General features: G+C 46.4%; 1 protein-coding gene and 1 long non-coding RNA gene across 2 annotated transcripts in view; one reads left to right on the top strand and one right to left on the bottom strand.

The window, feature by feature from the left end:
* Positions 1-416: 416 nt before the first annotated feature.
* TLCD2 (TLC domain containing 2) lies at positions 417-7369 on the top strand. Its single transcript, XM_077163278.1, is given in 10 exon segments — positions 417-502; positions 588-788; positions 4637-4837; positions 5053-5147; positions 5339-5421; positions 5930-5960; positions 5963-6095; positions 6097-6174; positions 6176-6314; positions 7334-7369. Coding segments are annotated over 10 exon segments (1083 nt in total).
* Positions 7370-8492: 1123 nt separating this feature from the next.
* Positions 8493-15378, bottom strand: part of LOC143687993 (uncharacterized) — a 55750-nt gene continuing 48864 nt past the window's right edge. The window contains exon 4 of the long non-coding RNA XR_013177772.1: positions 8493-9142. This is a non-coding gene — a long non-coding RNA (uncharacterized LOC143687993). The remainder of the gene's footprint in view (positions 9143-15378) is intronic.

Genomic DNA, 15378 nt, shown 5'->3' with positions numbered 1-15378 from the left:
TGAATGGAGCCGCCTCAGGCAGGGGAGTTGGACGGAGTTGGACTGGTCACCTGGGGGAAGGAAGATACCACAAAGTTCATCCCTCCCAAAAGGGCTTTGGGATTTGAAAGTCTCCCTCCCCCACCTTAATCTTTCCTACCCTGGGAGTACAGAGATCCCAAGGCAGGACCTCCTGGGCTCCTCACTCAGGTTTGGGCCATGCCCTTGGACTGAGTGTCATCACAGACCTGTCCTCCCAGCTCCCAGTCCTCAGGGCTGCCACGCCCCCAGCCCCCTCCTTGGGCCTTGCTGCAGGGCCTGGCTTTTCCTGCTGATTCATGCGTTGGAACTGTGGGGGCGGGGCTTGGAACTTGGAACAAAGTTCAGACATGGAGGGGCCTGCAGACAGCCTGGAATTCATACCAGATGTACCCGGAATGCGCAAGCGGAATGCCTGGCATCTGAGAGTCCTGGGGAAGCTGCCCAACCACCCTGCCCATACCTCCCTCCCCTCCAGCCCTAGGTCCGCTGTCCTCTCCCTCATAATTCCAGGCAGTGCTGCTGACCTTCCAAACTCTAGACCTCCTCCCTTCCTCACTCTTCCCCAGATCCAGGCTCCCAAAACTCTCCTTCCAGCTGAACTCCCTGGGAGCTGGGCTGATCACTGATCTCACATTTCCCAACCTGAGGTATAACTTCTCACCTAGTTTCTTGGTTGCCTGTAAGTGTCCAGGGTCTCAGGCCCTGCCCTATCTGGCTGGGGATGATGACAAGGCTGGGGCCCTGGTGTGGCTTGCTGGGGCAGTGGGGTGAGAGCAGGCCTAGGTTTCTAGAGCCTCCAGGTCTGGGAAGAGAAACAAGGGAGGTATATCTACAGCTGCATCTTCTCAGTGAAGTTTCACAGTTCCTGCAGGCTCAGGTCAGAACCGAGAGCCCTTCGAGAGAAGGTTGAGGGTCTGCTGGGGCTGGGCTTTAATAGCCAGTAGGAAACTGTCCCTGTGATGATAGCACTGCTCAGATCTTTCACATTTTTCTTCCCTGCCCTCTAGGAGCCTGTACCTCCCATTTCCTCACCTGGCTGAGCCGCAGTAGTTCTTCAGTGGCAAGCTTTATGTCCTGACCCAGCTAAAGCTGCCAGTTGAAGAACTGTTGCCCTCTGCCCCTGGCTTCAAGGAGGAGGAGGAGGAGGAGAAGGTAGAGGAGGAAGTGCTGCTTTCCCATCATCTGGAAGGTGACAGAACTGGACTGGGAGGGTCTAAGCTGTGGGGATGCCGATATATTTGGGGTAAGGGAGCCCTGCTCATTTAGAGAGCCTTCAGAAAGAGCAATTTTAGATTCGAGACCCTGACTGAAATAGTTAGATGGCTCTAACTACCCAAGGCTAGTTAGTCTTTGTGTGACAACAAGAAATTTAGAGAAGAAAACTGTCCACCTTTACCCAGATTTCCTTCTTGACTGTCCTTCCTTGTTCCCTATTCTTCCCTACTGGCCTTTCCAGGTGAGGTCCCAAATTTTAGGGAACTGATAATACCGAAACTCATCCAAATAGTCATTCACCCACTCTTGCCTTTCCCTGTATTCCCTTTGGCCCAGATTCTAGATTCAGGGTGCTCACCCATATCTAGAACCCTTAGACCTCCTTTCTGGGTATTTCTACCTGTGAAATGGAGAATACAGAGATGAGTATGCATAAGATAATCAGAAGCCAACTTATACAAACTAGAGCCAGGCTGAGCTCTCCTCCACCTGTAGGTGGAAATAAAAAAGCTTTTCACATAAGCTGTTGCCCTCCCCCCACCGCAAGCCTAACCTAAATATTTTCTGGGGCAGTGGGGGCCAGGGTTAGACCGATGCAAGGGACTAATGGAAACTCAGTCTCTGTGCTGACTTCCCACCATGCCAAAGGTGGTCCCAGGCTTCCTCTGCCACCTAGAGCAGGACTGCAGGTCCAAACAAGGTTCCAGCTGCTGCTACTCTGTTTCTCCCCTCACTTTATGTACCGGGATTGTGTGTGAGACTCTCCTCACACCTGCACAAGCAGGATATTCTCCCATCCAGCTACCAGGGGAGTTGGGCTGTGGGATGTGAGCTTGCCACCCCCAGCTCCTGGTCCAACCTCACTCTTGGGTTCAGCCTTGGTCCAGTGTCCCTGCCTGAAGGCAGTCCAGTTCAGGGGCTGTAGGGAACTGGGTCCTCTTCTTCATTTAGGAAAATCTGAAAGGTTTATAAGAGAGTAGATCATTGAAGCCAGCTCCTCTGCAGCCTAAGCTGAGGGGCAGGACGGGTGGGGCCTGTGGTAGAAGGAGGTGGGTAGAAAAATCCACACAGGCTGCAACAAGATTGCTCTGTCCCTGCATGTGCTTCTGTGTTTTTTTCCCCCCTCACTTCACTGGCTGCAGCGTCTCCCTCCAGCCCTGGATATGTGACTGCCATCCTTACCCATCATGGGCAGAGGTATGGAGGGGCAACCTGGGAATGCAGAGGCAGACAGAAGGCCAGGGAAGGGCTAAGCCTCGACAACACCAGTCCTGCCTGGGCATCCCACAGAGGGGACCCATAAGGCCCTCGGCATCCCAGGAGAAGGGGGAGCTTCCAGCCATCTCCTACTCTGCTCACCATTTTCTCTCCAGTCTTTCTGCCATTCTCAGAGACATGGGATCAAATTAAATTGTCCTATGGCTTCACCCTCCTACTTCCACTCTTCCCCCCTTCCTCCATAATTTTTAAAAGAGCAGCCTCAAGGAGCAAGAGCCAGCTGTGAAAGGACAAACTCAGGAAACTCATAAAGTAAATTCAAATGGATAAATCCATGAAAGAAATGTACACTTCATTTGTAATTAAAGAAAGGCAAATATACCTGAAAGCATTTTTCCCTTGGCAAACCATAGCAGAAATAAGACAAAGGAGTACTGAAATGACACTCTCATCCTTTTCATGTGGGAGTAGGAATTGAACAGCCTTGGGAATGGCGATTTGGTAGTATGTATCAAAGACCCTAAAAGTTCTCATGATCTTTGACCTAGTAATTCTCCACTTGGGGATTTTATCCTATGAAAATAATTAGGGATTTAGTTATAAGATGTTTATACAGCATTGCAATAGGGAAAAATGGGAGGCAACTGCTTGAATGGGAATTCATTTCTTTTCTGCTGTAATGAAAATTTGCGATAGGGAATTGCTTAAGTAAATTATTGTATACCCATCCAGATGGTGCAGTACTGTGCAGCCATTACAAGTCATGTAGAAGAACATTTGACTGGAAAGAAAAATGCTCTTTGAATATTAATATGAAAAGGCTATAAAAATAGTATGTGTATTATGTGATCTCAATTTTGTACTTTATAAATAGGGGTGTATACTTGTGTACACAAAACATTAGAAAGGCTGAAGACACAGTCCAAAATGTTAAGAGTGGTTATCTTTGGGTAGTGTAATGAAAAAGTCATTGCAATTTTCTCCTTGTGTTTTTCTATAATTTCTGAATTTTGTACATCAATCTGGTATTGCTTTTGTATAATAAATAAAAATGTAAAGGCCTGTGTAATTTTTAAGACCTTGGGAGAGGTGGGTGTGGAAGAATGGGGAGATGCCCCTTGTCCCATGCTCTTGGTGGGGTTTTGGTGGAGGAAGGAGAATGTTTGGGGGAGAGGAGTTCATTGGTTTAGGAACTTCATTTTTTACAAGTAGCTGGAATCCACCCTCTCAGCATACAGGAAACAATTCTGAATTGCTTAGCCAGCTAAAGAGGTGTGGAGTGGAGTAAGAAGGGAGGAAAATAGTGAAAACTTGCCACTTTCCTTGGTTGGGAGGATGGGGGCTTGGAGGAAGATTTCCCTTTGGGGTGGAAGGGCTCTAGGTTCTTAACAGTCCTGCCAAAAGCAGGATGGGTTTTTGTTTTTCTCTTCTGATTCTGCCCCAACCTTGAGATGACCCTGTGTGACCTCCCTTGTTCCCTCAGATTGGAAGACACTATCTCTTACCCCACTTTCAGGTACCAAGTCCTGGGGGAGGGGACGCTTTTGTCTCCCTTCCTAATAAAGCGCCTATGGATGACCAAAAAGTAATACTAAGATTGGAGTATTCCCCAGTGGGCCGTTTCTCCAAAATGCGTGCTGACCTTGCGTTTGGGAGGTACTATATAAAGGGGACTCCTAGGTTGGTTGGGATGTCTTGAAGGTCTGGAAGCCTGGCAGGGCAGGCATGATTCCAAAGGACTGAGGTCCCCCCTCCCCCGCAGCTGACCCGGGGTAGAGGGGCGGGCAGTGCGATGGTGAGGTTTAAGCGAATGGGAATGCTTTCTTCTGCCTTCAGAGCTGTGAGGGTGGAGTGGGGGCAACGACCAGCGGGTGAGAGGTTAGCGAATGGGGAAAAAAAGGTGAAAGTTGGTAGGGTGGAGTCCTCGGGGCCATAAGGTGAAATTAGACCAGCGATCAGAAGGGTTCGGGACGCAGGGAGTTGGGGGAAGCTCTTATCTGTATGAGTTCGGAAGGGGAAGGCTCAGTCCCTAGAAGTCCCCAAACCGCGAACCCCGGCTAGGGCCGGATGCGATCGGTTGCCATAGCTCCAGGGGCGGTAGCCCCACGGCTGCTCCAATCACCGCCCAGGAGAGGGAAGGGGGCGTGGACGAGCCCGGGAAAAGTTAGAGCCGATTCCCAAGGCACGGCGGGGGAACCCAGGGGCCCACCGTGGGGGAAAGCCAGTTCTCAGTCCAGAGGGTCGAGACCTCCCCTAGCCGCCACGCCGTGGCTCCCGCGGGGCTCCTCGCGGCCGCTGACTTCTACGCCGTGCTCCCGGGGCTGCACTGGGGGCTGCAGCCGCCGCCCACGCCGGGTTCTACTGCTGGGGACAGCTGGAAGAGGCGGACCTTCTGAGTCTCCCTGGTACACAGCCTGCTCCCCCGCACCGGGGCGCTGTTCGGGTGCGGGTTTTTGGAGTTCGGGGAAAGCTGGGGTTAGAAGACCGAGAGAGCACCTCTAGAATTGATGCGAGACATTGAGAGTCCGAGAACCGGATTGGGGCGTGCACAACGCGAGAATGGGTCGTTGTCTGCGTGGCGCAGACCCTCGCGCCCAGATCTCCCCAGGCTATCTCTGTATTCTCCATTCATTGGGCCCTGGCGCTGGGGGCGGTGTCTGTGGGTGAATCTGCGGGGAAGGCTGAGCCTGCGAGTGGGGGTGGGGGCGGGCCACGACCTTCCTATGGTAATTTCAGGTCCTTTCCTCCTCCCCCGCAGAGGTTAAATGTTTTCTGGAGGCTTTACTCAGGGAAACTGAAAAACTGGATTAAAAAGGGGATGGAGATTCCTCTCTAGGCTGTGCATCAGCTTGGGGGAGACCTAATACAACCCCCACGCCCACAGGTTATTTCCGGACTGCTGGAGCTGATATGCTGTGGAACCCAACCTGGAGCCAGGCCTGGGACCTGCTCTGTCACCATTTGGTGGTGAGACTGTGAAGGGAGAGGCCAGACCCTGCTGCGATCCCAGTCTCTCCTTGACTTTCTGTCCTCTGAATTCCCAGAGAATCTCTGATCCCTGTGGTGCTTGAATTGGGGCTGGAGATTGACTGCTCGCTGCAACTGGGAGTGTGAGCACTGCCTAAGAAGGAGCCTGGGTCCCTGGCAGCTGTGGAGCTGATTGTGCGGTGGAGCTAGGGAACAGGGATGGAGCACGAAAGCCCAAGAAAGGAATTTGGGGAGGTACTGAGCAGATGCACCAGCCCCAGGGTGTGACAGCCCTTGGGCCAAAGATGCATCCATTCTAAGGAAGGGCTGTTTTAAGGTCCCTTAGTCCCCAGAGGTAAGGGTAAGCAAAAAGCCCTTTTGTTTTTTGTTTTTTGTTTTGCAGGGTGCCCACAAAATGCTTGGGAACCCCTTTCTTAAGGACTCAGATACTGGGGCGTGATGGGTGGCAGGTCCTGGGGAGTCCTCTGACCTCTGACCTGGTTCACAGGCAGTGAGCTGCCACAGCACCGCCGTTCTGTCCAGCTCTCCATGTTGTGTCTGCTCCTGGAGCTGCACTTGGCCCGCCTGCATCTATGCGAGTTGCTGCTGCTTTCTCGCTAGGCCGCATCCTTGGCCTTCAGCACGGCCCGCTGAGCCACCTTAGCCACACTAGCCTCTTCTGCCTATGCTGCTGGAGTGGACGAGTCTGTAGCTCCTCTGGCAGCACCACCAGGTGACCCTGCTCTGGTCATCCTGGTGGAACTGGGCTGAGCACTATGGGTGTCACGAGCATCATGCCCGGTGTCCATGTCCTGGTCAGTGATGTCCTGTGGTCTCGGCCCCACTGACACATCCCTGGGCACAAGGAACCGAGACCAGGATATGTTGCAATGGTGAGCCTGTCATGTCTTACCACAGAGATGATTCCATTCTCATCCTGAAAGACTAGAGAGATGCCACAGGCTTGTCTTCTGCCAGTGCGGGGGGGAGGTGGCGCCAGGACAAGGGGGTGGTGGTCCCTTCGGGGCATGTCCCCCAGTGGGGTGAGGCCTCGGCTGGATATTTAGTATCTCATTTCTCTCCCTGCTAGCTCATACCCTGCTCAACTCCTAAGAAGATCCCCCACTCTTCTAAGATCTAAGATCCTAAGATCTAAGAAGAAGTGCTGATGTTTCTGGGTGGAGGGAACCTGTTTACTGCCTTCCATCAGCTAATGGCTCTTTCCAGCAGACTAACTCGAGAGGTACGGCCAGTGCAGGAGATGGATGGCAGGAGACATAAAGCTGGAAAAACTGCTGATGGAAAGAGACACCTTGGCTTTAACACAGGGACAGATGAGGGAAAGTGAAAACTTAGTATCAAAGAGATCTGGAATGGAGGGTCTGGGTCAGAGGGAAGAGATATCTCACCTGTGGCCAAATTCTGGCAGTGGGAGGAGTGCATAACAGGTGCTATTTGTGGCTAGTAAGGATGAGTAAGAGTTGCCAAGAGACAGAAGTACCTAGGCCACGTAATTGCTGCTAATATTTATGGGTCTCAGAGCCATTCTTTGTGTTTTTACTTCACCCTAGTCCTACTGTATCTGACTTAAAGGAAAATAACTTCTTACCTTTTCACAGAACTTGCAGAATCTTAGAGGAATGGCCATAGGGCTGGGTCTGTCTTCTTAGGACAGTACTGAAGTCCAGAAACTCAAACACCCAATCTGGGGCAGTATAGGGTCCCGGGCCCAGGCTTTCATGAAAGACTGAGGGCAGAGGCAGAAGCAGGTGAGGGAAGGTTCCCTCTTGGCTGCAGAGGGATTAAGGAATCTCTGATCCGTCTTCTAGGATTTGCTCTACGCCCTCCTTCCTCTCCTGCCACATCTACTACATTCCTTCTCCTCCATGAGACCCCACCCTTCTTCTGGCAGAACATCCAGGGTTATGGGAAGTGTGCAGCAGATTAAAGTTGCTTTTCTACTGAACAATGGACAGTAGGGATAGCCCTTAATCACCAACAGAAAAGATACATTAGCAAAAGCAAAAGAAGAAGTTTGAAAGAAAAAAAACAACTGCCAAGAGCCTATGGTAAAGAAAGGAAAAAGGTATGACAAAGACAAATGAACATAGATTAAGGACAGATAGAAAGAAAGAGGAAAGGTCTAATTGTGTACAGGTGACAGAGACAAGGAGAGATCGAGGACAAGGGAGAGAGAAACTTTGCCAGAAAGGTTGGAGCAAAACTGTCAGAGATGCTGAGAGGAACCAAAATCACAGAACTGGTAACATGGCCATAAACAAAGAAGAAAAAAAAAATAGAAATAAAGACTGACCGGGAGGGACCCCAAAGGTGGAAGGCACAGACAGTCTAGACAATGAAATAATGAGAGTGACAGGAGGAGCTGTCAGGCTCAGGAGAGACGGAGGGAATGGTGGCAGATAGAGAGAGATGAGCAGAGTGGGAGAAAGGGAGGTGGAGATGGAGGAGGGGCGGTAGGGGAGCTGAGAAGCAGATGAGCAGGAGGAGGAGGCAGTCAATGGGAAGATTCATTGACAGAAAGAAGCAGGAAATATGGTGAGCTGGAGACAGGCAGCAAGACAAAGAACAAACAGCTACAGTCCAAAACACAAAGATAGAGTCTGACAGTAACTGATAGGCAGAGTCTGGTGGGAAGACAAGGAAAGTGAGAAGCAGGAATGTAAATCGAGATAGGAGCAGAGGCAAAGGGGTTAAGAAGGACAGTCATAGAGGGAAAAAGTGTGTGTGGGGGGGGACAGAACACTTAAATAAATATCCAAATGAAGGGAGAAGAAAAGGAGAGAACGCAGAGATGAAGAGAGAGAAAAAGATATGATTGATATATGAAAAGAAAAATGCGAGAGAGGGATTATAAGGGATCCAAGGCACAGAGTCATAAAAACTGCGGCACGGGAACAAGCAACACCTAGAGACTGAGCAGAGACTGTGGCAGTTGGAAGTAAATGAACACACAGAAAACAAGAGCTGAGGGGTTAAATGTAACAAGACCAAACCTGAGAGGCAAAGACCTGGCGGGTGTGATTGATAGAGAAACAAAATAGAATTTTGTCAGAGTTTCTTCTTAATAGTAGTATCTGCAAACCTCAGTTTGCTATCTTGACTGATTACCAGAAACATTGTCTTTCTTAAGATTTTCAAAGCCAAAGAGATGTGACAGGGCAGGCCACAGTGGCCCAGCAGGCAGAATTCTCGCCTGCCTGCCATGCCGGAGACCCGGAGACCCGGAGACCCGGGACCCAGATTCGATTCCTGGTGCCTGGCCATGCAGAAAAAAACAACAACAAACAAAGAAAAACAAATGTGACAAACCCACCTGAGGGATCTGTGCTGCAAGGATGTGCTGAGGTCAATGCTAATTTACTCCAAGCTCCACACCTTTTTTTCTTTCATTCCTTCACGGTCATGAATTTATGATCCAAGTGAATAGCTCTCTTGGTAGTACCTGATGACATCAGTGAGGGATGACCATTAAGAAAATATGGCTGATTCTGTGGCTGATTCTGTAGTTAGCCAAATCCATCAGGCTGGAGGAGATCAGTGGAGGCAAGATGCAAATACATCTTGAAGAGCTTGGGACTACTCACAAATTCCTACTGCATGAGGCACTATTGAGTGAGGCAGTGAAATTTCAGGAAGGCCAGACTGGAGTGTGGACCAGAGAAAGATGACATGAATCAGACAGAGATGGTCAGCTGGGACCCTAGAAAAGGGGTAATAAAAAAATGCAGAGGTTGGTAGATGGCCTATTTGGTATTATTCTGTTCACTAAGGCGGAACAATCCATGGTCCAGTGAAGCGGTCCTCAAGCCCCACTCCATGCCTATGTAGCTATTTACCCTGAATCATTTGTCTTCCAACAAAAGGGAGGGGTTTTTCTGGATAGGGGAGATGGACATTTATGATCTGGGAGCACTATCCTGGTTATAATTTAACAAATTGCTATACAAGTAACTGCACTGGTTTCTTGAGAATGTGGTTACTTCAATTCAGTTTTCTTGGCTCCAGCGCTGTCCACATTTCCAAGGTAATTGGATCGACGGTGAATTGTGGAACCTTTGCCTTGGGAAGGGCCCTCTCTGACATGAACTGTCTGACTTTCAAATCCCTAAACTGTTCTAAGATCTTTGGCTACCAGAAAGGGAGCACACTTTCTTTAGTTTAGAATGATTTTCAATGTGGAGTGGTAGGTCGAGTTATGGACACCAGGAAGAAAAATAAGGTGTGAATCCATTGTAAATAGGACCTCTGGAACAGGTTGTTTTTAGCTAAGCTTGACCAACTGCCTCAGGATGGGTCTTAATCCTGTTACTGGAGACCTTATATAGGGAGACGCTGTAAGTTAGCAGGAACCAGGAAGAGAGATGAGCTATGCAACAGATGAGCCAAGGAAAGACAAGGACCCCCAAAATTGCTTGCCAGCCAGAACGCTGCAGACCCTTGGAGGAAGTAAGCCTTCTAGCCTCTGAATCCATGAGCCAATAAAGTCCTGCTGTTAAGTCAACCCATTGTGTGGTATTTGTTATAGCAGCCTGGAAACTAAGACCAAGGGGTTGAATCCAAAATGACCTTTTAACCAAATGAACCCCAAGTTGATGAGAAAATTAATTGAACTGAAATCCTCATAACTGAATTGCCAAGTCTTTACCATATATAAAATCTGGATTTGCCAGGTTGAAAATTAGGAGTCTTCACTGTACATGGAATGACATAGGGAAGTTACTCTTGAAAGAGAAACTCCATTTTGAAACGAAATGTTGCTCGGGGATCATTAACAAAATGATACAAACAAAAACATTTAGATTTTTTGTCATAGCATTCCAGGCTGAACATTTGTTGGGTTTCTACCATATCAGGTAACTTTTATATGGTATCCCACTTAATAAACCCCGTATTATTGACAGCCCCATCCAATATGAATAAGTTAGAATGGCCATAGCCCAAATACCCCAAAGAGTGGGATAGAAATATTAAAGATGATGGTAGAGTTATACAGAGAAGGTAGGGTTTAACAAATGATTATGATTGCTGAATCATTAAATTGATATCTCTTTTAGTTTCCAGTATCTTAGAGCAGCTAGAAGTAAAAACCTAGGATTGTGGAATTGTAACTCATACCAAACTCTGAAATCTGTTCAACAACGAATTGTTTTGCTGTGCATCGAAATTTATTGCTTTTTTGTATATATGTCATTTTTTACCAAAAAAGTTTAAAAAGTCAATTGTGATGATAAAAAATATATATATTTCTTCTAGCCTCCTATATTCTGGAGCAGCTAGAAGGAAAATCTGAGATGATGGTTGTGGTAATTAGATTCAGTTGTCAACTTGGCCAGGTGAAGGTACCTAGTTTTGTTGCTGTGGACCTGAGCCAATGGTACATGAATCTCATCTGTTGCTAATTACGTCTGCAGTTGGCTAGGAGGCGTGCCTGCTGCAATGAATGACGTTTGACTTAATTGGCTGGTGCTTAAATGAGAGAGTGCAATGTAGCACAGCCAAGCAGCTCAGCACACCTCATCTCTGCACTCACAGCTCAGCCCAGGCCTTTGGAGATGCAGAAAGGAATCACGCCAGGAAACGTTATTGGAACCCAGAGGCCTGGAGAGAAGGCCAGCAGAGACCATCCTGTGCCTTCCCACGTAAGAAAGAACCTCAGTGGAAAGTTAGCTGCCTTTCCTCTGAAGAACCAACAAAATAAATCCCCTTTTATTAAAAGCCAATCCGTCTCTGGTGTGGTGCGTTCCAGCAGCTAGCAAACTAGAACAATGGTGTGGTAGCCCCTGAAAAACTCTGTGATCTGTCCTGTAACTACTTGTTAAAGAGTGCTTTGAAAACTATTGCTTTTTTTCTTTCTTTGCTTTGCATATATGTTATATTATACAATTTTAAAAAGTTAAAAAAAAAAAAAAAGACTTTTCTTAGAAAACCACTCCTCTCTCTCCCCCATGGGCATGTGATCCACACCTCGCCAATCAGAACACCATGTCCTCTTGCCCTGAATGAGTTCATGCCATAAGCGGAAACGTGAGCCTCGGCACCTTGACTCTGGCTAGAACTTCTGGTGAAGATACACTCTATGTATGCTGGCCTTGCTAAGTCAGAGGGATGTAAGAGAGCTTCCTTGAGCATGAAGCCAACACAGAAATAAGGGCTCAAGAGATGAAATGAGCAGGAGACACAGGTTTGATTCCCAGCCCATGCACTCAAAAAAAAAAAAATCAACAAATGGGACTTTGATAATGGGACAGTCACATGGGAAACAATGAAATGTGACCCCCCCATGCACAGCATAAAAAGAAAAAAAGATGAGGAGAGACTTCTAACATCATTTGAATTTCTAGATCAAGCTCTGCTTAAAGCTAAAGTTTCCCTTGGACCATTCAGTTATGTGAGCCAAAAATTCCTGTATTGCTTAAAAGAGATTGAGTTTTTTACTTGTAACAGTGAGTCCTGATTAATACATCAGCTTAAAAATTATCCAGTCTCTGTGTCCCAGATGATGTTGGGCAGATAATTAAAAAGCATAGGCAAAGTCCCTTAGGGACTAGAGAAAAAATATGGAGGTATTAAACTTTCCCCCCTGGGAAACCCCTGATACTCTCTCAAACATTAGGGACTCATCAGTCCAAGCACTTGATCTTTTTTTTTTTTAATTGACACATCTTCACACACACATAGTCCATACATGGTGTACAATCATTGGCTCACAGTATCATCATATAGCTGTGTATTCATCACCATGATCATTTTTTCTTAATTTTTAAAATGTTTATTATTGTAAAATATACCATATATACAATGAAAAGAAAAAAAAAGCAATGATTTTCAAAGCACACTTCAAGAAGTTGTTACGGAACAGATTTCACAGTTGTTATGGGCTAACATTCTACCATGTCAGATTTTTCCTTCTAGCTGCTCCAAAACACTGGAGGCTAGAAGGAATATTAATATAGCAATTCAGCAGCCATATTCATTTGTTAAGTGCCATTTTCTCTGTTACAACTCTCCTTCTCCTTTGATCCTTCCCCCAATCTATAAGGATCTTTGGGCAATGCATGTTGTGGCTTTTTCATTTTGAGAAGGGTTATATCGACAGTAAAGGATTGGGGGATATAATTAACTGAGAATCCTGGAAAGTCTGGTCCCTCTGAGATTCAGGATTTATCTGACCTAGGAACCGTCTGGGAATTATAGGTTCCAGGAAGGCAATCCTAGTGCATGAAGCCTTTATAGAGGCTCTGTTCAAGCCCTAGGAGTTCTTAAGAGTCAACAGGAGTGATGTTGGTTGGGGTTTAGCAAACCATGGCAATTAGCACTAATCATGATCATTTTTTAGAACATTTGCATTACTCCAGAAAAAGAAATAAAAAAGAAAGAACTCATACATCCCATATCCCGTAACCCCCCCATTGACCACTAGTATTTCCATCTACCCAATTAATTTTGCCCCTTATTCTCCTATTATTTATTTATTTTTATTCATATTTTTATCATTCCATTCTACATATATAATCAGTAATTCTCAATATCATCACATAGTTGCATATTCATCATTTCTTAGAACATTTGCATCAATTCAGAAAAAGAAATAAAAAGACAACCGAAAAAGAAATAAAATGATAACAGAAAAAAAAGATTATATATACCATACCCCTTACCCCTCACTTTCATTTATCACTAGCATTTCAAACTAAATTTATTTTAACATTTGTTCCCCCTATTCCTTATTTTTATTACATATGTTCTACTCATCTGTTGACATGGTAGATAAAAGGAGCATCAGACACAAGGTTTTCACAATCACACAGTTACACCGTGAAAGCTTTATCATTATACAATCATCTTCAAGAAACATGGCTACTGAAACACAGCTCCACATTTTCAGGCAGTTCCCTCCAACCTCTCCATTACATCTTGACTAACAAGGTGATATCTATTTAATGCGTAGAAATAACCTCCAGGATAACCTCTCGACTCTGTTTGGAATCTCTCAGCCATTGACACGTATTTTATCTCATTTCACTCTTCCCTCTTTCGGTCGAGAAGGTTTTTTCAATCCCCTGATGCTGAGTCTCAGCTCATTCTAGGGGTTTTTTCAATCCCTTGATGCTGAGTCTCAGCTCATTCTAGGGGTTTTCTCAATCCCTTGATGCTGAGTCTCAGCTCATTCCAGGATTTCTGTCCCATGTTGCCAGGAAGGTCCACACCCCTGGGAGTCATGTCCCACGTAGACAGGAGGACGGTGGTGAGTTTGCTTATTGTGTTGGCTGGAAAGAGAGGCCACATATATTTACTTTCTGAAACCTGCAATCTCCACTTGGGTTCCTAGGTCAGATAAATCCTGAAACCCAGAGGGGCCAGCCTCTCCAAGAACATCAGCTAGTTCTATCCCCCTATCCCATATTGTCGACAGCTCTTTCCAACATGAAAAAGTTAGAGTGGGCATAGCTCAAATACCCCTGAAGATTGGGAGAAGGATCAAAGGACGAGGAGGAGTTATAACAGAGAAGATAGGATTTAATAAATGAATATGATTGCTGAATCATTATATTGATATTTCTTTTAGTCTCCAGGGTCTTGGAGCAGCCAGAAGGAAAAACCTGAAACTGTGGAAATGTAACCCATACCAGACTTTGAAACCTGTTCTATAACTACTTGCTACAATGTACTTTGAAGTTTATTGCTTCTTTGAATACATTTCACAATAAAAATGTTTCCAAAAGGTGAAAACACACAAACATAAATGTTAAAATTATCCAGTCTCATAATTTCATTTTGCAGAAAACTGAAGCCTGGAGAAGTTAAATGACTTATCCAAGCACACCCACCTCATTTGCCACATACCCTGAATCAGAATCCAGATGGTTGATTTAATTCGGGGCTCCATCCTTCATCTAGTTTGCCTCTTTCTTTAGAGAAAGGCTGAGGTGTAGAGAGATTTCAAGGTAGAAAGGTGGGAGCCAGCTGACAACTGAAGATCAATCAAGCCAGCTAAATTGCCTCTGAAGGGATATTTATAAGTCAGGAGGCTTTAATTTGAAAGCCAAACTTCTATTCACCAAGTATTGATTTCTGTACTTTTCAGGTAGGCAGCAACTGTGGAGGTCAGAGGTTTGCTTCAACTTTCCTCTGCAGACCTGAACACCACTTAACTGGACACCATGGAGTGCATTCTTCCTTTTCCTGTAACCTGCTGGGGACCGAACCGTCACCTGACATCCCTTCTCCAGACCCAGACACAGAAGTGATTTTTAAACTGAGCAAGTTCTTTCGACGGAGATGAGGATGTAAGCCATGTGGGATTTAGGAGGCGAAGAATGGGAGGTCATTTATGCCACATGATATGAAGGTCCCTGGAAAGGTCTCACTGTTTGCCACCACCCACCTAAAAAAGGCAAACTATGGGGTAGAGTGTGACATTCCAGGGATATGATTGGTTTATTAGGATTAAGCTTTGCCCCTCACTCTGGCCTGCCTGCTGGTGCTCTTGAAAAGACTTCTTCACATCCTTGATTTTCTGCTGGTTGTTGGCATTGCCAATTCTGGGCACTGAGTGACTGGCTTGGTCAGTTCTTTCTGCCTCGGTTCCTGGGCCTCAACACTGCTAGAAGACAGAGAAGCCCACAGAAGTGGGGAGCCACAAATTCCTGCTGCTGCACAGCCCCAGATCAGCACTGCTACTCAGTGATTCACCAGTTCCCTGCTGCAGCAATTCCAGATGGCATTTTCTTCAAGCGCCTGCCCTTCCTTCCTTCACCTCAACTTTTAGTAGAACACCAATGTTTTCACCTTGACATAAATAAGGGGTTGGAGAGGATTGGTGGGGAGGGAAGCAGGGCAGCTACATATATTGAATTTTAAAAATTCATATGAACTTTGCATTCTACTTCACTGTCTATCCATATTTGTTTTGATATTAAATGCCATTTGAAATAA

The sequence above is a fragment of the Tamandua tetradactyla genome, chromosome 6 (genome assembly GCF_023851605.1).
Source record: "Tamandua tetradactyla isolate mTamTet1 chromosome 6, mTamTet1.pri, whole genome shotgun sequence".
NCBI classification, from domain to species: Eukaryota; Metazoa; Chordata; class Mammalia; order Pilosa; family Myrmecophagidae; genus Tamandua; species Tamandua tetradactyla.
The sequence above is the reverse complement of the archived record's forward strand: the minus strand, read 5'-3'. Positions and strand labels throughout refer to the sequence as shown.